Below are 25869 nucleotides of genomic sequence, written 5' to 3'. Positions count from 1 at the left end.
TTGGCCATCAGGATACATGAACATCAACCAGCAGCAAAACGGCACAACGAACTCTCCTTCATATCGGTTCAGACAATGAAGGCTATCAATTTAACTGGGACAAAGTAACCATAGCAGCCCAAGCCAAACACAGACACACAGGGGAATTCCTAGAGGCATGGCTCTCCACCCATACTTCAATCAACAACCATATAGAATTGGACCCCATATACAAACCCATACAGATCAAAAACAGACAGTACTCACCATAATGGACCGGACAGTATAAATTCCAAGCAGAGTAGAATAACAACGTTTCGTTGGAGGCTCCACTGATGATGTCACCTAGCATGGTGACAAAACGTCTGAACAAAAACAAGCCAGCTCGGCGAGCAAGTCAACCACCTCATCCACAACCAGAGCTACGAATCTTTGCCAAAACTTTAAATTATTAAGGAATATTTGTCTTCCTCTTGCAAAGCAAAACACAACACTGATGCTGTAATAAAACTTATAAACATACTCAAAATAAAAGTACTCACTTGCATTTCTTGTAGATTCTTTTTGTCTGTAAATTAACATATACGCGTTGGTGGAGCTGGCAAGGGGAAAAAAGACAGTTGTTAACTACATAAATTCAAAATCTCAGTTTTACCATTATCTATGTATTTGCCATTTTAGTGACCGTTCAGATTTCCAGTTCCAAATTAACACATACACCCCAAGACGTTTATGATGTCAAGCAACTGAGACATACACACTGTCATGGCAAAATGAACTTGCAATTACAGCACAGAGAAAGGATAAAATTAAAACAAAAACAAAGAAATGCAGATGCTGGAGAACTGAAATAAAAACAAATTACTGGAGAAACTTAGCAATTCCGGCAGCATCTGTTGAAAGAAAGCAAACGTTAACACTGAGTCCAGTGAATCATCCGAACAGATAAATTAAAACAATAGGTTCACAGGAATAAAGCTACTGGAGCTGAATGACTGGCACTGTAACGCATCTTTTTAATGGATTACCATATATAAGGAACTCTGCTCTGTTTATATTAGCTGTAATTAACAGATCAGATCTCAGAGATCTAACAGGGTCCAAAACTATGAAGGGCTTTGATCAAATATGTCAGGAGGAACAATTTCATCCATTAGATTTTATTAGAAGATGCAAGACAGTCAATTGAAAGAAAGAACAAATGAATTTTTTTTTAAAGCACAGAACGCTGATTTGAAATAACAGTGGAAGTGGAATTCATAATTACTTTCTAAAGAAAAAGAGGTAAGTATTTGAAAAGGAAATATTTGAAAGGATATCAGGAAAAGACACAATAATAGGTCTAAGTGCATAGCTCCTTCAAGCCAAATAATATATTGTGACACTTTTTCAAACAAAACTTTAATCAGGTGAGACAGCCCCTAATGGGGCACTGTAACAAAAGCAAATCAAAATGGCTAACAGAAACTTATAAAAGAAAAGAAAAATTATCCAGGGTGATGACACCTTCCAGCTCCTGCTGCATGCACCAGTCTCTAAAGACCTCTATTGTTCCAATGGACACCGTATGCTCCTTCTCAAAGAACATCCAAATGCAGATGTAGCCACAAAAGATGGGTAGACAGTCGGGCACAATGACCCACTCCATGGCCTGCTGCATGGACCTACTAATGACCACTTTAGCCAAGTGCAGGAGCAGGTGCACAAGGAGAACTTCTGCCCCTTCCATTTCACTCCACATGTTGAAAGTTAACACAAGTAAAGCCTACATCATGCAGAGAAAAATACACCAGTTCAGTGTTGTTGCCACAGAGAACAGGTGTCAATACTGTGTCTTTATCACCAAACTATCAAACACTTTTTACTTGTATTCTTCTTAAAAAAACAGCATTCACTTGGACTATTTACTTCATCTTGCACAAAGGAAATTTAAAAAGTGAGGACAATAAAATAGTTTCTCCGCTCAATATTAACTGCATCAATTTATGATATTTTAAATGCAAAAAGAGAAATTAATTATAGAAATTATTTATAGAAATTATTTATAAAACCAAGGATCTAAGCTGCTTTTAAAGACTCTTTTTAAAGAATACATTTAAATACATAAATTCCAGGTTTCTCAGTTACACCACCATTTAAAGTTGCCTCTTCTCAATCTTCTCCCCAATATGTATCATTTCACACTTCTGCACTACACTTTATCAGACACGGTCATGCTTGTGACCATTTCACAACCTAGGTCCTCCTAGATCTAAGACTTGAGTTACAATCTGGTCAGGCACCTTAAATATTTAAAGAGAAATTTAAACACCTCATTTTAACTAACAGAAGTACACAAGATATCGCTTGCTTGAAGAAAACATATTTTGAGGGAAGAGGAATGACACCCATGGGACCAGAAGGCAAAGTTGCTCAATCCACAGCATCTTTAGGCTACTTTTGCATTTGATTTTTAGGAGTGGAATTAGGGCCTGTTACGATGGACATTTAGTCATACCCACCCTGACAAAAAGTGGGAGATTTAAAAGGGCCTGACAGCTGTTAACATTTGATCAGAATTCCACAGCAGCCACTGCTGCGTCAGAGCTTGTGAAAAGCAACTTAAACCATAGCTTGGGAAGGCAAAGGCAGCATGGCCACTAACGTTTTGAGTATAAAAGACTCAAAGCTTGCTTTAACTGTATTTATTCCATTTTCTGTAATTTTAATTAGTAAAATTACAAGCTTGATTCTAAAACTGTACGTACATTCCAAAATACATCAACTGTGAACTAAAATTTGCAACAAACAACAGAAAGATGGCATACAGAATTTCATAAGCAATGTGATAACAACCAGTTAAACTATTTTACTGATGCTGTCTGAGGCATCAATATTGGCTGGAACGCTGGGTCGAACTCCATCGCTCTTTGAACGGTACTGTGTGATCGATTATATCATGCTTAAAGGTTAAACGATTTGGTTCAGTGCTAAATCCGAAAGATAGCTTGTCCAATGGTATAGTGCTCAGACAGCGCAGCACTGCCTTCTCGACAGCGCAACATTACATTCAGCCTGAATTCTGCTGCTGTGTACTTTAGACAGGCAAAAAAAAATGTATATTTTGTTGTAGAAGCATTTGATTTAACTAACTTCTTTGGTCTAAATTGCATAGTGCCCAAGAGAAAACAGACTCTGCTGTTTGATAAGCAATATCATAGCCTGACTAAAAAGGAGACCGTGACCCAAACCTGCAACTCAACTAGCACAAGCAAAAACATCCAGTCCTATTTAATATACACGAGTGTATTGAAAGAAACTTGAGATGATCGATTTACAGATAAAGTGTTAGGTAATTCACTTTGAACTAAAAACAGTTGCAAAATGTTTTATAGAAATGAAAAGCAGCTAGAAACTGGGGAGGAACTGAGACTTATGGATTTAAGTGCAATACAAAATCATTAAATGGTGGAAAGATTGAAAAATAAAAGTTACTGTAGTACTGGCCTTCACTTCAAGGGAATTTTGCACATTACAGAGGTTCAAGTTAGACTCCATGTGCAACACTGCGCCACACCTGAGGATGGACAGAGTGGCTTCAGAATGAGCGAATGGAATAGAGAGAAGATCCCTAAGTCAGCTACTGTGCTAAAAGGTTAAATTGTGGGGTCAAATATATGGGCTAGATTGCAGTTGAGTATATGGTTTAAGATGGCTGAATGATTTCAATAGCATAGGTAGTGAGAAACTATTTCCTCAGAACAAGAAGGAATTTAAAAAAAACCTCAATCAGAACCAGGCTGTTCATGAGAGTCAGAAAGTACTTCTTCACAAAAGGAGACTGAAAGTATGGAACTCTTTTCCCAAAACAATGGTCGCACTTAGATTTGATTAAAAATTTCAAATTATAGACTTATAAACATTGTTATATTATGTGACGGCATTAAAGGTTACAGATCTAAGGTGGAGTTAAGATATTGAGGCTGAATAGCCTCCTCCAGCTCCTAAGGTTACAGAAATGAAATTTTTTTTCTGAAACTCAAATGAATTAGTATATTGCAGTAGAAACTGACCACAGTGCCAAAGATCCCAGTGATTTACATTTAGAATGTGCCATGTGGTTACCTGGCAAAAGCACTGGAGTAATATCCTCTGGTTACTGTAGAGCCACCATACGTCTTCCTAATATCATCTGGAGTAATCTGAAAGAGAAACAGCTTTATTCTCACTTTCATTTTATAAAAAAGCTTTTAAGATGGTACCAAAATTTTAAATCATAGAATTAATTGAACAACTCATACTTAACAGTCACACAGCAAATAATTCAATTCAGAAAGTGTTTTATTTGCAAAAGTATTTTCAAGGTAGACCAGGTCTAACATAGACTGGTTATAATGGAAATATAATCTACAACTACACAACCTGCTGAATAAGCACTCTTAAATCCTAGGCAACAGTATTGTTCCTCAATTATTCATTCCTTTGTGTATTTTCTGTGAACAACAAAACACAAAAAGACCTGAGAATAAACAAGCATTTAAAGTGATTTAATTGTCTGATTGATATACAACTGCTTTTTATATACCTATATTTGCACTCGAGAATTTTTAACTCGCTACTAACTGAAGTTGCTTTTATTCATTTATTCTACTGTTCGCTGCTGTCCTTTCTTTTCACTGTTTCTTTCTTGACTCACCACCCCAACAGGTCTGATATTTTCTGCCCTACCGGAATGGATGTCTGATCATCACTATGCTGTTTCTGTTAAATTTCTATTAGCTACAGGTTTCAAGCAACACTGTCAAGGGTTTGACTATCATCACTGCACCCATACCTGCCCCGATTCTGCCATGTGAAAGCTGTTTACTCTATTATCATGAATATAGTGGCGGGGATGACATAGCAATATTGTCAGTGGACTAGCAATCCCAGAGGCCACACTAATGCTCTGTAGTTTAAATCCCAATGTAGTAGATGGAAATTCAAATTAAAGATTCAATTAAACCTGGAACTGAAGCTACTCTAATGGTGACCATAAAACCATTATCGATTGCTGTAAAAACCCATCTGATTCACTAATGTTTTTTAGGGAAGATAATCTACCATCATTAGTACATGCCCTGTGCGATGTAATTTGTATGCCTGCTGAGTTTTCTTTCTCACCCTATGATATGTTTTTCCTTGTTTACTATGATCTGCATGCACTGCTCGTAAACAAAGATTTTCACTGTACTTAGGTACACATGATGATAAATCAATCAAATCAAATATGTGTAACTCCAAGCCAATAGCCATGTTGTTGACTCTTCAATATGCCCTGAAATGGCCCTGCAAGCTACTCAGTTGTATTTAACTGTTTTGAAGTCTAACAAAATGAAACCCCAGATCGGCCACCTGGCAATGACCTACATGCTGGAAACAACAATAGCAAACCCAGATCTGTCAACCCTTCAAGGCCCCCTTTACCAACACCTGGGGGCTTGTATTAAAATGGAGAAACCTGTTCCAAAGACCCATCAAGCAACAGCCTAAAATAGTCAAGGTTGTGGAATCACAGCCTTACAAAAACTTCCCAGACACCATCATGATCCTGGGGATTGTCTTGTCTCACAGTAAGGACAGACTCATCAGAGATGGCAGCACAATGGTACAGAATTGGAAGAGAGCAGCCCTGGGAGACCTCAGCATTCATTTCTGATTAGTAAGTCTCATGGCTGAGTTCAAACAGGAGCAAGGAAACCTCTGGCTGATAACTACCTACTGCTAATCACCCAACTCACCCTCAACTAATGAATTAGTACTTATGTTGAACACCAATTGAAAGAAGCACTCAGGATGGTAAGGGCACCAGTACAGCTAATAATCGGCAATTACTCAGCATTGTGGAAAATTGTCTAAGTATGTCCTGTCCAAAAAGCAGCAAGACAAATCCAATCCAGTGAATTACTGCCCTGTCAGTCTACTCCTAATCATAAAAGATGTTAACAACAGAATATCAAGCAATTGTTGCTCCTGTCTAACCTGCTCTTTGATCCTCAGTTTGCATTTTGTCAATTCTACTCAGCTGTTAAGCTCATTACAGCCTTAGTCAAACACGGACCAAAAAGATGAACTCCAGAGGAAAGTGTAAATGTCCTTGGGCATTGAGGCAGCACTTGACCTAATATGGCATCAAATAGCCCAGTAAAACTGGAGTCAACGGTAAGCGGGGGCAAAACTAGCCATGGGTTTGGAGTCATAACTAATTGCTTGGTTGTGCAGAACTTAAACATTGCTAACAAGAGACAAATGTCAAATCCTGTTATCCTGCATGCATCTTGACTCAGATGCAAGAAAACAAACTTGGCAAGTGAACAAAACCAAGAACTGCGGATGCTGGAAATCTGAAACAAAAACAGAAATTGCTCAAGGAAGTCAGCAGGTCTGGTAGCATTATGAAGAGAAGATGGAGTTAACGTTTTGAGTCCAGTGACCCTTTTTCAGAATTGAAGTTTTTTCCAGCATATTCTACAGCATAACAAAAGGATTGATTGGACTTTGGCTGGCATGGGCTTGAAACAGGAACTGTTAATTGTCAAGCTCAGTGCATTGAAAAAAACTGAAACTGTACAAGCAGAATCTGATTAGTCAGTCTGTTCCTATGGTGACATACCATCACTGTGTTACAAATCAACTCCCTTCCCCATAGCACTTTTGGTGTATCTATTCTCCCCATGTACTGCAGTGGTTCACGAAGGCAGGTGCCCATCACTTACTCAAGGGCAATTAGGCATAAGCAATAAATGTTAGCCTAGCCACCGACAACCATAACTCATGAACAAATAATGGAACTTTTCCAAGGAGAACTAGCAGATAGGCAGATAAGAATGAAAGGAAGAAAGTGGGAAACTTAAATCAAACTGCCCTAGCTTCCAATATATTCACATTTCCCCCTCTCCTTATCATAGAATCAAACAGCATAGAATGAAGTCATTTAGCCAGTACTTTTGACTGATTATCTCTAATCCTGCTCATTTGCATTTCCCACTTGGTTCTGCAAATTCTCCTTTTCAAACATTTAATTCTCATTTGAAAACTTTGGTTTGGCCATAACTGATGTATTTAGGAAGGACATAAAAGCATTAGGAGAGTGCGCAAAAAAATTTGCATTTGGATGCAGCTAATCTATAATTTAAGGCTCTATCTAAAGCTGGAGGCACAGGTTTGAGAGATAGACAGATGACTAACCTCAAAAATATTTATCCATTGAATATAAATATATAACTTTTTCTCATTAATTCATGGGATGCAGGCACTGTTGCCTGGGCCAACATTTATCTTCCATTTCTGATTTCCTTTGAGAAAGTGGTGGTGAGCTGCTTTTTGAACTATTGAAGTCCATTTAGTTAAAGTAGATCCACAATGCTATTAGGGAGGGAGTTCCAGGATTTTGCATTCGGAGAAGGGTTCAGCTATTACAATGTAAATATACCATTAAAAAATTCACAACCGTGTTTAGGAGGGATGTTCCATTTATAAAAACAACTTGGCATTAAACATGTAATGAGACACTTGACAAATATTTACATACCCTGCTAACATGCTGGTCATTAAAACTGTACCACTGTCCATCACTGAATGATTTAATACAGGCATAGTAATGTCCACCAGCAGCACTCCCTGAGTGAACCATAACCGAGAAGAGCTCATAAATCCAGGCACCCTGAAGAAGTACAAATCATTAACAAACAAACTGAGCAAAGGAGAAGAAAATAAGTAAACATTTTTAAATTTATATCACATACTTAATACACAAAATATCCCAATATGCTTCACATGAACAATGCCTATTAAAAAAACTCTCAATGAGCAGGATGTGGTTGCCCAAAAAGTGATCAATAACTTGGTCAAAGAGATAAAATTTAACAAGCAATTTAAATAAGGGTAATTCCAAAGCCTAGAGCCTAAGCACGTGAAGGCACGCCCAAATGTGGTGCAATTAAAATCAGGGATGAGGAAGTACTGCGCAAGAGTATACAGCACTGGTAAGATTATTGGTTGGAGGGGGTTACAAAGACTTAGGTAGTACAACAGATGACTTACTTTCCCACTACGTTTCTTTTCGTCTGTGCGGAACTCTGAGGTCACTGCATAGCAGCGACTTCCAAAACCAGAAGTCAATACTTCGGCATGCTGATGGGTATGTGCGGACCCACAGCATAAAGGGAACATTGCAGATGACTGGTCAGAATATGAAGAACGACGGACTAAAAGGTTAATCAGGAAAAGAAATCAGAATATGAGAGAAAACTAGATAGAAGTGAGAAAATGGATTACATTACATACTCATTGGTCCTCAAAAGAATGAAAATGGGGAGTTGACAGTAGGTAAGATGGCAAATGGAAATTAAATGAACAATTATTTGGTCTGTATCTTCATTACAGAGGATACAAAAATCTTTTCAGCAATATTGATAAATCAGGAATTGGAAAGAAGAAAGGAACTTGATGGAATTATGATCATCAGGTAAAAGATACTGAGCAAACGATGAGGCAAAGGGCTGACAAGTTCCCAAATCCAATGGACAGCACTCTAGGATTTTAAAAGAAGTGGCTAATGAGGTAATTGGTGCATTGGGGTTAATTTTCCAATTCTATTAGATGTTGGAAAGAGTTCCATCAGACTGGAAGTAACGAATTTTCAATAAGGTATGGAGATAGGAGATAGGAAACAGGAAACGGAAGGCCAGATAGCTTGACATCTATCATGTTGAAGGGGTCAGCATCAGTCTTTAAGGAGGTTAAGAATTGTGCCTATGAAAGCACAACACATGAGGGAAGAGTCAACAGTTTATGCAAGGGAAATTATGTTTAACCAATTTATTGGCGTATGTTGGAAAAAATAACATGCACTGTGGAAAAGTGGGAGCCTGTTGACGAACTGTGTTTGGGATTTCAAGAATGCATTTAACAACGTTCCACAAAGATGTGGAAGAACAGTCACTGGACTTGAAATGTTAACTCTTTTCTCTTTCCACAGATGCTGCCAGATCTGCTGAGTTTCTGCAGCAATTTCTGTTTTGGTTCCACAAAGATTATTGCACAAAACAGAAGCACATGGTATAGGAAGTAGCATACTCTTATTGATGGAAGATTAGCTTACTGGCAAGCCTGTAAGCATAAATGGACTTATTTCACATTGCAGGCATGTGAAAAATGAGGTTCCCCAGGTGTCTGGGCTGGGGTCTCAGTTTTTTGAAATTTACTGAATGACTGGGATGAGGGGAGTTAAGGCATAGGAGCTAAATTTGCAGATGACACAAAGACTAGCAGAAAAGTATAGTGTAAAGAGGAGACTGCAAATAATAAGCTGAGTGTGTAAGCTTAAATGGGCAGATGGTGCAAACGTGGGGAAACTTGAAATTGCTCACTTTGGCAGAAGTTATAAAAGAGCAAAGTATTACATAAATGGAGAATGACTATAGAATTCCAAGGTGCAGAGACATCTAAATGTTCCAGTGCATGAGTCACAGAAGTATTTATGCAGTACAGCAAGCAATAAAAAAGGCTAATGAAATGCTATCCATTATTACAAGACAAACTGAACATAAAAGACGCTGTGCCTCAGGATGCTATGTATTGGTGTGACCACATCAAGTACTGTACGCAGTTTTGGTCTCCTTATTGAAGGAAGAATGCAAATGCACTGAAGGCAGTTCACAAAATTGATAGCTGGAATGAGAGGTTGTCTTATGTAGAGAGATCGGACAGACTGGGCTGGTTTTCACTGGAGATAAGAACAGCAAGGGTTGAGTTGTTTGAAGTACATTAGAGATCCTGAACAGTTTTGACAAAATAATATTTCCTTTTGAGCAAGAGTCCAGAACTAGGGACACTGTTTAGAAATCAGGTGTCACCCTTTTAGGGCAGAGATAAGAAGTTTCTTTTTCCCTGTTTAGGGTTGCTTGACTTTGGAACTCTCTGCCTCAGAAGGTGGAGTAGGTGGGGTAATTGAAGATTTTTTACAAAATGGAGATGGGCTGTGCCAAGATGCCCAAGGACATAATTGAATAGAAATTAGTCTATTGATCAAGTGGGTTGTTTGTGTTGGCAAAGATCCTGCTGGACTAAGTGTGGTGCAGGAATGTTTAGTTTAAAAAAAGCGGTAGACAAGAGTAGAACGTGACTTTTGTTTTAATCTTCTGAATAAAAATTAGAAAGACCCAAATTTCACTCCTTTTAAAGTCAAGCCCACAGCAACATGTACCTTTTCATTCCCTGCCTTTAAGGATTTTTCACCTCCACTGTTATTCTCCAGGCATATTCCTTCATCCACAACATCATCATTTGAGAAGTCATTGATCATCTGGTCACTGTGGCAACTTCCTTCGTTCTCAGCACCACTGTCTGTGCAGCTCTCAGTCTGAGGAGATTTCTGTGGAAAGAGAATTTCTTGGATAGGTCAAGCAGAATTAATCTGTTGACTTCCTCTGCCTCCCCAACCCACTCCCTACATCTCACCACTGGCAGCCATGCCTTCAATCATCTTAGGTCATGCACCACAGTTTCTTCCTTTGAACCCCTCTCTTCTCTGTTAGGACTTACTCTGAAAACCCATATTTTGGTCAGCTCTCTATGTTATTCTTTGATTCAATATTCATTTTTAAATGATAACTCTTCTGAGAAGTACCTTATGATGTTTTACTGCATTTATATATCTGCATAAATGCAAGTTATTAATACTGGAAATGTCATTAAATTGTGTGGATTGTGCAGGATCAAAATATATTTTTGTAAGTTTCAGCAAAAATATACTGCATTAGTACATTGGTTAATGTGTAGAATTCCACACTTGATAGATCATCAAGACCAATTGTGTAATATTCCAGAAAGTATCCTGTTGGTCCACATGCTCCCTATCCTAATTTAGTACAGGCCCAGACAGCAGGCAATTGTGTAGAGCTTCGTCAGCTCTACTAGTTGAGACCGTCGCTGCGTAGGTAGATCGGAGACAATAAGGGCACCTCAAAAGGGAGGTAACTTCAGAGACATGGATTAAATTCAAAGAAATTAAATAAAATAACTATAACAGTTGAAGTTGTTAAGATCCCCAGAGAAGAGGGGAAATACCTCTAGTTGAATAGTGTAAATGGGATTTAGAGCAGTTAGGTGATTAACTTTGACCAGAGCAGATTCTATAGGCCAAAGGGCCTTTTGCCATGATGTAGAACTCTAATAATTTAGGCTACAGATGGGGCCTTTCAAGCCCATTGCCCTGTCAATGGGACAACAAATTTCCAGGTCCAACTGCCAGGCCGTCTCCTTGAGGTAGCAATTTCATATGTGGCTGCAGCTCGGATTATTCTATCACCAACAAATGGCAGGAGGCTGTAAAGGCTCTTGTAACTGGGTTTTAGACATCTTAGCTGGTTGCATGGAGCAGCCAGCCATTTCTATTCCCAGACCTCTCAAAAATGTTTGTCAGTGGCTGGAATACATAATGGAGCTTTTTCCACATGACTCCCTCCTATTTTTCCTCATCCCCATGTCAGGAGCTGTCATGATAGAGCTGGGAAATTCAACCCACCAACACTCAATTTTTCTTCTTGGATATTGTCTGACCAGACTCTGCCGTATTTTGCTTTTGCGACGATAGTGGGCAAGTCCATGACTCACTATTTTTCATCTTAAGACTTGGAATGGGTCAGAAAATAGAATATTTCCTGAGGTCAAGCAAATCTTAATTGCTGGTGACAGAGGGTTCACACAGTTGGATAGACAGCACGCTTGCGATGCAGAGTGACGCCAACAGAGTGGCTTCAATTCCTGCACCAACTCAGGTTATTTCTGAAGTCCTGCTTTCTCAACCTTGGCCCTTCGCCTCAAGCATGGTGCCCCTCAGGTTAAACCACCACCAGTCATTTGTCTCTAGCGACTAGTCCTATAGTCCTCTGAGACTATAGCAACTGTTCAGTCATACTCCACAACAAATCCTCTCCCACCACTTTTCATGTGACTCTATCCTTCTATTCCTCCCTTCCTTGTGTATTTATGTAGTTTCTTTTCAAATAATCCATGCAACGCTCCACAACTATTCCTTCTAAAACCAAGTTCCATATTCTTACCATTGGCTGGGTAAGAAGTACATTCAACATACAGCATATTCTTCAGAAAAAAAATTCATTAAGTCATCCCAAAGTTTTGTTAAAAGTTGAAAAGTGCTTTTACAAGGTTTTAGTGAAGTAAATTATTCATAATTATCCTGGTTTCTTCTAGACGCAAAACCATCTAAGGGGATCTCTTCAAAATAAAACAAAATGCATAAAAGTATGGTATGGGGATATTATGTTATATAAATGCTCTTCTTTATCTGTAAATTTCAAGTTATTCAATCAGCATAATTTAACAGATTATCTGGTGATTATCACTGCTGTTTGTGGAGTCTTGCTCTGCATACCTGGGCATCTATATTTCCAACCTTACAACAATAACTAGGCTTGAAAAGTGCTTCATTATAAAGTTACAAAGTGCTTTAGAATATCCAGAGGTCTTGAAAGCAACTACAGAAAAGCCAGTTTGTTCCACCTTTAGTACCTTTATTTTTATGCTCTCTATTCTATCCCAGTTATAGCTCCTGCAGTCAGCATCACAGCATCATTGTGAAGGATCAGACCTTTGAAACTGTTGGGCTGTGTCTAATATCTGGGCCTTCAGCATTATCACACATACCTCCTCTTCCACATCTATGAAAGGACTCATGTCGAGCTCAGCTGGAAAGGTCATTCGGTCATTCAGCTTAATCCTGTGCATTGTGGTATAGTCAAAGTCAAAGCGCTTCAGTTGCAGTGTCAGTAGGTATGGGAAGTGTAGAAACTTTAGCCCCTGTAGAAAGAGATTTCAAGTCACCTACGATTCAATTTGCTTTAAAACTACATTGGCCAGTATTCATCACAGAAACTATTTACCTTGCGTGCATCACATTTTTTCTTGCAGCGTTCACAGAAATACTGGTTGGGGCCGTCCAAGGTTTCAGGCTGAACAAATGCTTGCAAGGCCTCTTCCTAGTGAGAGACCAACATAAAGAAAAATAAATATATACAACACCGTGGGAGTTCCACAGTTTCAAAACTTCTTGCACATTCTTCAAACAATGAATGGAACATATGCAATGAAGGAAATTAAATTCTACTCATGAGGACAGCTACTCTCTATTATGTAGATTAAACAGTAGGAGTCTCACGTTTTGGTTTGTGGTAGGGCCAAATCTAGGTGAGATGCAAGAAGGTGCTTCTTCTCCTACAGAATAGAAAATCTCAAACAGGTTGCCAGCTCATGCGGTGGAAAGATTTTCAGTGAATTCTCTCACCTGCAATAGGGTTAGGGTTTGAATTAGGATTGGGCACGTCTAAATTGGATGGACATCTCCACCTTACAAGAGGGAGATACAGCAGGGAATTCTGGGGCAGTGATATTCTGGACTAGTTTGATCACCCAAGGGAATCAAAAAAAAAAAAAAATTGGCCAAGAACTTCATCTGGTTTTCACATCTCCAACAAGATCAACTGGTCTCGGGTAGTGTGGGGAACATATAAAATGTGATGTACGTGGTATCACAGCAGTGTGGAAAATGCTGCTAACAGCAAAGGATCTTTTCCTCAGTCATTGTTCATATGTTAATACTGACCAACCTACATAAGTAGGCATTCATAGTAATACATGCCTAATCAAATCATCCATGGCTCTCCTCATATTTGATTCTTGGCGAGATCCCTAGCAGAATATATCTCAGCTTAGTTTATATGATCTTTTAACTACACAGTTACCTCTGGACTTAAAATATTCTAACACAATCCTGACCAATATACCATGTCCTACTCCTCATAAATTGAGGTAATCCAAATCGTTGCTCTCCACATTTCAACACAAGCCATGTCTCTCAATCATCAATCATCCATCATCCCTGACCTCAATGAATTACAGTAGATTCCAGATAAGCCTTGGTTCAATTTAAAATTCTCACCCATAATTTGAAATACCTTCCCAGTACTACCTAATCTGTCACCTGCTGCTGATCTACAACACTGCAAGATATGCGGCTTCCTGAACGCCCCCAATTTTAACTGCATCATTATTGATGACCCTATCATAAGCTGCCTGAGTCCTCAGCTCTAGAATTCCCCTTCTACCTCTCTCTAATCCTTTTTGGTACGGTCTCTTTGAAAATGTTTTTTGTCATCTATCTTAGCACCTCAATATATATATTGCTTGGTGTCAAATTGTGTTTAATGAAGCACCATTGAAACACTTCATTATGTCAATGCCATTAAATAACGATCTTTTTTCTTTAAGTGACACTTCAACTCAGTTAGCAGGGTCCTTGTGGCTAAGAGGTTGTGTGCTCTAGACTCCCTGTAGGGCCTGAGCTGAGCATCTAGGCCAATACTGTAGTGCAGTACTATAGAAATGCTGCATTCTCGGAAATTACCACCTTTTGGATATGTTAAACCAAGGACATACTTGGCTACTCAAATCTAAATTAAACCTCTCAAGCATATTTGAATAAGACCATGATATCCAACATCCAGTGACATCTATCCTTTGACCAAAATTTCCAAAACAGGTTAGCTGATCACTTATCCCTCAGCTATTTGGGGTTCTTGCTGACATGAAGTTGATATATTTGTCCATATGACAATGGTGATTACATTTAGTAACAGAAATAAATGATCAGAGGACAGGAAAAACATCATAAATTCAAGCATGCGTTTCTTTTATTATTGATTGACTTCATATTCTTATTTATATTTGGCATTCATGTTGCTGTCAACCTGCTGATGGTGAAGATTTCATTTACCAAGAGTTGGATTTTCCTTTCTTCATTCATGGGATGTGTCCTTCATTCATTGTCCATCCCTAATTGCCTTGCAGAAGATACTGATAAGTTGCCTTCATGAGCCATTACAGTTTTGGAGTGTGGAGACATCTATAATTTTTTTTAGGAAGAGTTGCAGGATTTTGATCCAGTGACAGTGAATGAATGACACAATAGGTCCAGGTCAGAATGATGGGTGATTTGAAGGTGAATTTGCAGCTAGTGTTGTCCCCATAAATCTTCTGTCCCAGACTTCTAGGAGACACAGGTGATAGGTTTGGAAAGTGCTGTCTAAGGAGCCTTGGTATGTTACTGCAGAGAATATTGGTGGTGAAAGGAATGAATGCTACAAGTGGTATAGGGTGCCAATCACGCAGGCTGCTTCGTCCTGGATGGTGTCAAACTTCTGGAGTGTTGTTGGAGACAAGTGAGCAGTATTCCATCATACTCCTGACTTGGGCCTTGCAGATGGAGGACAGAAGCAGGAGGTGAGGAACTTACCACAGGATTACTAGATAACAAGGTGTAGAGCTGGATGAACACAGCAGGCCAAGCAGCATCAGAGGAGTAGGAAAGCTGACGTTTCGGGCCTGGACCCTTCTTCAGAAATCAGGATTCCTAGTCTTTTACCTGCTTTTGTAGCCATATTATTTACATGGTTGTTCTAGTTAGTTTCTGGTCAACAATAATCCCCAGGATATTGATTGTGGAGGCTTTAGAGGCTGATGCCATTGAATGTCAAGGTGTAACTAGATTCTTTCTTTCGCCAGGTCATTGATTGGTATTTATGGGCATGAATGTTATTTGTCACTTCCCAACTGAAAGATGAATGGTGGCCAGGTTTCTCTGCATAGGGCATGGATTGTTTCAGTGTCTGAGCAGTTGCAAATGGTGAACAATATGCTTTGATTAGTTAATGCCATCACTTCTGATTGAGGGAAGATCATTGAAGGAGGTGAAGATAGCTGACCTAGGACACCACCATGGAACTCCTGAAATGATGTCCACAGGCAGAGAGGATTGACCCCCAACAACTACAACCATCTTCCTTTGTACTAGGCATGATTCCATCTATCCAGCAGCAGCTAATTTTCATCGACTTTGCTCAGGTTCCTTGATGCTATACTTGGTTGAATACTGCCTTGACATCAACGGTAATCACAATCACCTCACCTCAGAAGTTCAGCTCTTTCATGTTTTGACCAAGGCTATAATAAGGTGGGGAGCTTAGTGGTCTAACAGAACCCAAATTAAGATTAAGGAAAGAAGTTATTCCTTTGAAAATGCTGCTTGTTAGCATTATTGATGACACTTTCCACCACTTTGCTGATGACTGAAAGCAGACCAATAGGGCAGCAAATGGCCAGATTGCATTTGTCTTCTTTGCGTGCACGACATTGTCAGGTACATGCCAGTGTGGTACATATATTGGAACACAGCTACTTCTAGAGAACCATTCTTAGCACTATGGCCAGAATGCTGTCCGAGGCCATAACCTTTGAAGTATCCAGTGCCTTCAGTTGTTTCTCAATATCATGTTCATGCTTTGTGCATGGGAAATTGTGTGTCACAAACTGGATCAAGTTTCTTTGGAGAGGTTACAAAGAAAACAGATGAAGGCAGAGCAGTACACATTGTTTACACAGACTTTAGAAAAACCCTCAACAAGGTCCCGCCTGACAGAGTGGCTAGTGAGGTTAGGTCACATGGATCCAGGGAGAGATAGCCAATTTGAATACAAAACTGGCTTGACAGTAGAAGACAGAGGGTGGTGGTAGAGGGTTGTTATTCATAGTGGAGGTCTGTGACCAGTGGATTCTTGCTGCAAGAATCGTTTCCAGATCCACTGTTATTCGTCATTTACATTAACGATTTGGATGAGAATATAGGTGGTATGGTTAGTAAGTTTGTGGATGATACCAAAATTGGTGGCATAGTGGACAGTGAAGAAGGTTATCTAAGAACATAGAACATTACAGCGCAGTACAGGTCCTTCAGCCCTCGATGTTGCGCCGACCTGTGAAACCAATCTGAAGCCCATCTAACCTAAACTATTCCATTATCATCCATATGTTTATCCAATGACCATTTAAATGCCCTTAAAGTGGGCAAGTCTACTATTTTTGCAGGCAGGGCATTCCACGCCCTTACTACTCTCTGAGTAAAGAACCTACCTCTGACATCTGTCCTATATCTATCACCCCTCAATTTAAAGCTATGTCCCCTCGTGCTAGCCATCACCATCCGAGGAAAAACGCTCCCACTGTCCACCCTATCTAATCCTCTGATCATCTTGTATGTCTCTATCAAGTCACCTCTTAACCTTCTTCTCTCTAACGACAGAGTACAATGAATCTTGATCAGATAGGCTAATGGGGTGACAAGTGGCAGATAGAGTTTAATTTAGATAAGTGCAAGGTGTTGCATTTTGGTAAGGTAAACCGTGGCAGTACTTACACAGTTAATGGGAAGGCCCTGGGAGCGTTGTTGAGCAGAGGGACCTAGAGGTGCAGGTACATTGTTCATTGAAAGTGGCATTGCAGGTAGAAGGGTGCTGAACGCGAGTTTGACATGCTTGCCTTCATTGGTCAGAGCATTTAGTGTCAGAGTTGGGACATCATCTTGACATTGGTGAGGCCACTTTTAGAATACTGCGTACAATTCTGGTCACCCTGCTGTAGGAAGGATGTTGTTAAACTAGAAAGGGTACAGAAAAAATTTACAAGGATGTTGCTAGGGCTGGAGGGTCTGAGTTATAAGGAGAGACTGAATAGACTGGGGCTTTTTTTTAAACCTGGAGCATTGGAGGCTGAAGAGTGACCTTACTGAGGTTGACAAAATCATGAGGGGCATAGATAAGGTAAATAGCCAAGGTCTTTTTCCAAATGTAGGGGAGTCAAAAACTAGAGTGAATTGGTTTAAGGTAAAACGGGAAAGATTTAAAAGGGACCTGAGGGGCAACATTTTCACACAGAGGATGCTGTGTATTTGGAATGAGCTGCCAGAGGAACTGGTAGAGATGGGTACAATTACAACACTTAAAGACATTTGGACAATTACATCAGCAGGAAAGGTATAGAGGGATATGGGCCAAATGCAGGCAAATGGGATTAGTTCAGTTTAGGATAACTGGTTGGCATGGACAAGTTAGACTGAAGGGTCTGTTTCCACACTGTATAATTCAATTATGCCCTTCCTGTAATGTGACTGGAACAGTACAGAAGTTTCCAGCTGTAGCCCAACCAATGTCTTACGTGGTTCCACCGTTACATCCTGCTTTTGTTTTCAATACCTCATGGAACGAAGGAAAATAATACATTTGTATTCTTTACCATCTTAACTACCTGCTCTTCAATTTTCAGGGACCTGTGGACATTCATTCAAAGGTGTCTCACTTCCTCAATCCCTGTCAACACCCTATTTGGAGGGGAAGGCGATGGCCTGGCGGTATTATCGCTGGACTGTTAATCGAGAAACCCGGGTAATGTTCTGGGGACATGGGTTTGAACCCCACTTTGGCAGATGGTGAAATTTCAATTTAGTACAACAAAATCTGGAATTAAGAGTCTAATGATGACCAAGAATCCATTGTTGATTATTGGAAAAACCCATTTGGTTCACTAATGTCCTTCAGGGAAGGAAACTGCCATCTTACCTGGTCTGGCCTACATGTGACTCCAGACCCACAGCAATTTGGATGACTCTGAACTGCTCTCTGGGACATTAGGGATGGGCAGTAAATGGCCTAACATTTATTGATGATGCCCTCAACTCATGAATGATTTTTTAAAAAAAAAAATTACAATGGCTTCCTTAACTTGGTTTGCCTTCCCCAAGTGCATAATCTTGCACTTCTCTGGATTGCACCTCATTTGCCACTTTTCTACTCACTCAACCAAACCATTGATATCATCCTGCTGTCAACAGCCATCCTCTTTTCTATCAATGACTTTCTTGGTTTGCAAATATCTCAACCACACCTCTCATTCAAGTCCAAATTAGTAATTATTATTGGATTTTTTTTGCAGTATTAAAATCCTATAAAATACCACTGGAAATTGCTTTCCATTCCTAAAAATGTTTGTGAACCATTATGCATTGTTTCCTGCCACTGAGCCAATTTTGGATCCAGCCTGCCACATTCCCCTGAACACTTTTTGTTATTTTACTGATCATTCTGCCACGCGACTTAGTCATACTAAAATCCATATAGACAATTCTGACTGCACAACATTCATCAATCCACCTTGTTAGTTCCTCAAAAACTTTAGTAAGGTACAATCTTTCGTTAACAAAACCATGCTGATTCACTGAGAGTAGCACACGCCTTACCGGGTAACAATTGATCTTCTCTCTTTGGATTGCTTCTGGTAATTCGTCCACCAATGTAAACTGGCCTATTTGGTTCATCCCTCTCATTCTTTTTGAATAATCGTACAACATTCACAGATTTCTAAGCATCTGGCGCCCCACCTGTATTTAATGAGTATTGGAAAACTATCCTGAAAGCACCCGCTATTTCCTCTTTGGATTCCTTTAACAACCTAGTACACAACTTTTCCAGTCCTGGTGATTTATTCACCGTCATGGAGGTCAGTCCCTTCAGTACCTCCCACCTCAGTATACTTGTTTTATCTAATATTTCACACTTCTTTTCAACTGGGACATCTGCGTCACTCCCCTCCTTTGTGAAGACATAGAGAAGAGGTTCATTAAGAATCCTGCCCATATCTCCTGCATCCACACACAAATTACCATGTACAACACTAATAGGTCCAAACCATTCCTTAATTATTCTCTTGCCCTCAATATACAACATATCTTTGTATTTTCCTTAATTTTACAGTCAATACTTTTTCATATCCTCTCTTTGCTTTCTAAATTCCCTTTTCGCTTTACTCCTGCACTTTCTATACTCCAAGCTTCCTGAAGTATTACTTTTTTCAGATGGTCAAAAGATCACTGTTTGGCTTTATCTTACCCGATATGCTTCTGAATAACCAGGGGACTCTAGATTTGGCAGTATACTGCACTCACAAACTCTTGCTTTTCAATGTCTCTCAGACTTCCCACTAACTTTTCTTCAAGTAGTTATAACCAGTCTACTTGTCAGATGACCTCTCAGCTACATACATTTTGCCTTCTGCAAATTTAGAACGTTTATTTCAGTTTTGTCTTCGTCACTTTACAATAACGATGCTGAATCAAACACTAATCTCCAAAACGGTCACTCATTGCTACTTAATTTTCCCAGCTTTACTTCTGAAGACTAAATCTACAATCGTGCCCTCTTGTTGGGCTTATTAGGGCAATGACTAAAATGTTCTCTTGAATGCAGTTGAATAATTTTGTGTCCTTTGTGCCTTTCACACAGTTTTTACCTCAGTTAATATTTGTGCTGTTGAAGTACTCAACTATGATTGCCCTATTATTTTTGCATTCAGAAATGTGCCTACTTATTTGCTCCTCCAACACTTTCCTACTATTGAGATGTTTATAGCACATGCTGGCAGTGTGGATGCTCCTCTTTGTTTCTAAATTCAACTCAGATGGTGCCTAACATGGAGGAAATCTAATTCATCAACCCAGGGGCTATCAGTGGCAATCTGCAGACATCCTTGCATATGTGTGACCTGATTCCAACAGATTTCATGGGGCCCAGAGTTTTGGGCTCTCAGGGCAATCTTTCCTGAATGTATATCATGGTGCTATCATCCCTGGTGGATGTGTCCTGCCACTGAAAGAATATACCAAACGATGGTGATGTTTGGAACATGGCTGATGGTATGATCCCATGACTATGAGTATGTCAGGCTAGGAAAGTCTGTGGGACCACTCTGCCAATTTTGGTACATCCCTCAGATGGCAAGGAAGAATTTGCAGGGTCCACAGGGTTGTTTGTCATTGCCATTTCCAGAGCATCATTCGTTGATCTCGAGTCTGGCCAGTTTCATTCCTTTGTTGAGATGTTGTATGGTTAGATACAACTGAGTGACTTATCAGACCATTTCAGAGGGTATTTAAAAGTCAACACTGCTCTAGGCTGGAGTCACCTATGGGCCAGATTATGTAAAGATGGCAGATTTCCTTCCCTAAAGGACATTAGTGAATCACATCAGGCTAGCTCTTAATCCCAGATTTTTATTGAATTCAAATTTCACTATATGCCACAGTGAGATTCAAGACCATTACCACAGAACAACAGCCTGTCTCTCTGGATTACTATTGACATTACCACTATGCTGCTACTACCCTGTAGAAATAGAAAGCCTTTTTGTTATAACATGTAGTAATAGCATTAAACACATGCAGATAAAGTCTTCTGGTTTTGACACCAACTGCTTGCCTTCCCAAAATCACAAGCAAAAAAACGTAGCTGACTTAAGAAATTTCAATAGGCAATCCTTATGATTGTTACAAGATCTTATTATCAAGAGACACTTTGGGCAACAGAAGGCAAACACCTACCACACTGTTAAATGCCAGGTTGGAACCATATGGTCTGATAACTAGTGGGATATCAAGGTATGTATCAATTCTCCAGCTCTCATAGCCACACTCCAGACACTTGACGTAATCCTTCAATTTTCCTTGGTACAGTTGGTTGATGAGGTCAGCCTGAAACACAAAGCATAATTTAAGATATCTTGGAATAAACACTAAAGGGCACAGCTGAAATTTAGTGGAACGCAGCTACACATTCTAAAATTTGACACTGACTGTACGACAACAAATTGCAGTGGGAGGTTTGAGATGAATGCTTCCCTGTGGTACTTGACAAAATACAATCAGAATCCTGGTTTCATGAATGTAAAAGTTAAATTTTAGAAAGACTTCTGAAAGGATGATGGCAAGCAACATTTTGATTTAAAAAGCTCAGTGGTAACAGGTGAAGCAAACAGACTGTGAAAATATAAACTTAGATGACCTTTACAAACTCAAAAAAATAAATCAAACATTTCTACAAAGCAGTAACCCATAAAAAATATTGTGCCAAAATTCTGCTTCGTCATTCAGGCATAGGGACATAAATGGAATTGGAAATGGTTTCGCAGATCAGACTGTTGTTGGAAGGTTTTGGGCTCCAAGTTCATTTCCGGAAACTTGAGCATATAATCTTGCTGCACAGTCAACACTGGCTGATATTGGAGCCCTGGATATCCCTCACAAATATGCAAACATCCAATGAAAATTATTTGAAGAGCAACAGACGTGGTGTCCTGGTCAACCAACATCAATAAAAGAGATTGTGGGATCTAGCTGTGCACAAATTAGCTGCTGTATTTTGTACATTACATTAATTCTACAATACTTAATTAGGTGTGAAGTGACTTGAGAGTTTGTGTGGTGATAATATATTTTTTTGTTATAAATACAAATTCTTTCTCTAGTAGATTAGAAATCATGCATTTCCCTCTGGTTTTCAAAAACACAAAACCCAAAAGAGATGGTTAAAGAACAGATAAAACTACAGTAACACATTCAAAGCTACACTGAAGCTTTGATTATCTTTAACTCAATAGTGTAATATCTAACAGCAGTGCCAAAACATTGAAAGTCATACAATGGTTGTATCACAGTTTTCGATTTGCAATTACATTAAGAAACACTGCTCTGAACTTTACCTGTCACAAAAGGAGTGGAAGGAAAAAAAAAAGTTTGATCAGGATCCTCTTCGAGGAAGACCAGGCCATGTCAGTGTTACTATATTAAAATGAAGGGAAAGATGGCAATGTAGTGGTAATGTTACTAAACAGTAACCCAGAGGCTCAGATTAATGCTCTGGGGACACAGAGGCAAATCCCACCATAGCAGCTGGTAGAATTTACATTCAATTAATAAATCTGGAATTCAAGCTAATCTCAGTAATCGTCACCAATCATTCATTGTCATAAAAACTCATCTGGTTCACTAATGTCCTTTAGGGAAATAAATCTGCCATCTTTAACTGATTTGGTCTACATCTGACTCCAGACCCACATCAATGTGGTCTACTCTTAACTGTCCTCTGAAATGGCCACTCAGTTCAAAGGTAATTAGGGATGGGCAGCAAACGCTATCTTTGCCAGTGACACCCAAGAAATTATAAAGAAAAATTAATATGGAGTTACCTGTTCAGTTTGCTTCCATTTCTGCTCCAATGCATCAAACATAACCCTGCACAATTCTTGAACATCATGCTGCTGCCATGCTAGTAAGAGAAAATCAACAGTAACAGAAAAATCAACATTAAAAGCTCAACTATTGAACAAATTTTACCCTTGCAACTAAGGAGTAAATTAGCCTCAAAATACAACCTTCACTGCTATCCCAGCCAAAGCTTCGAGTCACATCTGTTGTTTCCACTGCTCTTTTCTTACTAGTTTGTAACAAGACAAACAACCTTTGGAGTTGATAAGGAATGCTGATCACTGGATCTTCTTCATATTCTTCAAACTCCCACCTGTGAATATATTCACACAGGAATAATCTGTAACATACTGGAAGACAATTCCATGCATCCATTTGAAAATTAACATTTAAAAATCATATTCTGCTCATTCACTCACGAGGGGCCAACCAAGAAGCTTGACGTACTGCTGGCTAAAGGGATACTGACAGAAGATATAGCTCTGGATATGTGTTGGAAGTATAATATTCATGCTAAAAAATTAATAGTTTGATCGATAAATGTGTTTAAATAATATATACTGTTTTACAGTAAGTACAGTGTCTAGGATGGCTGCCTCTGGGTCTGATCTAATATGACAACTGAGAGTTGGTTTCTTGAGATCCAATATTATAAAATTACAAATTACATTTCCTCAACAGGTTGAACACCAGTGGGAAGTGAAATGGTTCATTCCTCAAGCAGATTTTCTCCTAATCCAGTATTTCAGTTTGGTCTACATTGGTAAACACTCAGGATAAAGGAAGTGTATCCAAACTGCATCTCTATAAGGGTACCTCGGGTCCCAGAAAACTGGCCTATCACAACTTATCAATTGTGCTATTTCTCAAGTGTGAATTTATAGGCACAGAGGTTTGGAAAGGATTGTGCTTCATTTTACGGTCTCTGGTGTAAAATTCCCAAAACAGAATATGGAGGTCTGTTGGAATCGATAGCTTTGGATATTCACACCGTAATGGAAAGATCAACTTAATATATGGCCCTGAGGCTCTGTAGAATACGTTCAGGGAGCAAGTAATGGCAAATGTTTGGATACTTCTGTCCCAGTACAAATCTTAATTACAGCCAGAGATAGAAATAACTGTCAATTCTCCAGTGTTCTGCCTTGAGCTCTAATGGAAAAGGATGAGACAGGTATAGACATCAAGTGGAGGACTGTGAAATTAAGTGAATATAGAGAGGAGGCACTAGTGGGTTTAGCAGCCATATGAGTGGATAAATCTGCAGGCCTGGTTGAGATGTATCCCAGGCCATTGAAAGAAACAAGGGAGGAGTTATCACAGGTTCTAGCAGTAATTTTCAGATACTCTCTGGCCACAAGTGAGGTGTTAGGACTGGAAGACTATTTAACTATTTAAAAAAAGGATGAAGGGATAGACCATGAAATTACAGGTAGTCAGTCAGTCTAATGTTGTTGGGTAGAGAAGTTTTTAGAAGGAATTCTGAGGGACACTGTATATCTGCATTTGGAGATACATAGATCACAGATTAGTTAGGGGTAGTCAGCATGGGTTTCTTGTAGGACAGATGTGTGACCAAATGTTTTCAGACAATCAAGAATGTTGATAAGTGTCCACATTTGATGTGGTCTATGTGGACTTTATTAATACTTTTGACAAGATCTCTTAAAGTATACGGGTCAAGAACATAGAACTCACAGGATTGAAGGCAATGTGGCATGTAGGATCCAAATTGTCTGAGATGCAGTAAGCAGAGGATGACAGTAGAGGAATGCTTCTGTGACTGAAAGTTTGTTTCCAGTACAGTTCCATAGGGCTGGGTCCCTTGTTGTTTATGATGTTCTTTAATGATTTGGACTTAAATAGGGTGGTTGGGGTGGTGACAGGGTAGGAACAAAGCATGTGGATGACATAAAAATTGCTAGGATGGGTAAATAATGAGGAGAACAGCCATAAACTGCAGGCATATAGTAACACAGGAGTCAGGTGAGTACAGCAGCTGCAAATTCAACCCAGAATGTGTGAAGTAATGCACGTGAGGAGGCCTAACAAGGTAAAGGATTACACTATAAATGATAGGACCCTGAAAAGTACTGAAGATCAGAGGGACTCTTTTTTTGTGCATAATCATAGATCCCTTCATAGAGGTGTATAAGATCAAAGGAAAATCAAAGGGTTAGTAGGAAGGCATGTTTGTATGCAGGTTAATAATCAGAGAGCACAGATTTAACATAAGAGGTAAAACACTAAGAGGAGAGCTGAGGAGAACTTTTTTATCCAGAGGGCGATGGGAATCTGGAATGTACTGCTTGAAAGGGTGGTTGAATCAGGAACTCAAAGCATTTAAGCAGTGTTCAGATATTCACTTGCATGACCATAGCCTCTAGGGGTATGGGCCAAATGCTGGAAAACAGGATCAGTGTAGTCAGATCTTTGCTGACCAGCACAGACAGGATGGGCTAAATGACCTCATTCTGTGCTGTAAATATCTATGAGTCTAACTTAAATATCTAATCATATTCTATTTCTGGTTATGCATAAGAGAATAATAATGTGAATCATTACCTGTACAGTGCATTCCTAAATTCAGGGGTCATGAAGAGTGTCTGCAGCAAGCTGTTCAGGTAGCAGGTCATAGCTTGGTTCACCAATCCAACATATCCTGCAAAATATAGAATTTCATCAGTCATGCTCGACATGTCAATGCATCATTTTTACTTAACTCACTACAAATAAGGTTTCCCCTCAATAGATTTTTGATTTCCTTCCCAGGATGTGAACACAGCTAGCAAGTCAGCATTTTAATCTATAAACATTAATTAATTCATATTTGTGCACAATTACAACATACAAACATCTGCTTCAACGAAAAGGCATTATTTGATAGAATGGTCTACATTACAACATTGATCGATTATGCTTTAAAAGTA

At 39.3% G+C, this 25869-nt stretch overlaps 1 protein-coding gene across 4 annotated transcripts in view; it reads right to left on the bottom strand.

Annotated features, from left to right (window-relative positions):
- The window catches only part of usp47 (ubiquitin specific peptidase 47), a 100828-nt gene that overhangs the window by 10724 nt on the left and 64235 nt on the right, over positions 1-25869 (bottom strand). For all 4 annotated transcript variants that reach the window (XM_048607000.1, XM_048606998.1, XM_048607001.1 and 1 more), the window contains 10 exons: positions 25505-25601; positions 23107-23252; positions 22921-23000; positions 21278-21427; positions 12903-12998; positions 12667-12819; positions 10205-10372; positions 7529-7660; positions 4084-4160; positions 522-577 (listed from right to left, as the gene is read on the bottom strand). In XM_048607000.1, the coding sequence (XP_048462957.1) occupies positions 522-577; positions 4084-4160; positions 7529-7660; positions 10205-10372; positions 12667-12819; positions 12903-12998; positions 21278-21427; positions 22921-23000; positions 23107-23252; positions 25505-25601 (1155 nt within the window). The remainder of the gene's footprint in view (positions 1-521; positions 578-4083; positions 4161-7528; positions 7661-10204; positions 10373-12666; positions 12820-12902; positions 12999-21277; positions 21428-22920; positions 23001-23106; positions 23253-25504; positions 25602-25869) is intronic.

This window comes from Rhincodon typus, chromosome 17 (genome assembly GCF_021869965.1).
Source record: "Rhincodon typus isolate 14 chromosome 17, sRhiTyp1.1, whole genome shotgun sequence".
In the NCBI taxonomy this organism is placed as follows: domain Eukaryota; kingdom Metazoa; phylum Chordata; class Chondrichthyes; order Orectolobiformes; family Rhincodontidae; genus Rhincodon; species Rhincodon typus.
The sequence above is the reverse complement of the archived record's forward strand: the minus strand, read 5'-3'. Positions and strand labels throughout refer to the sequence as shown.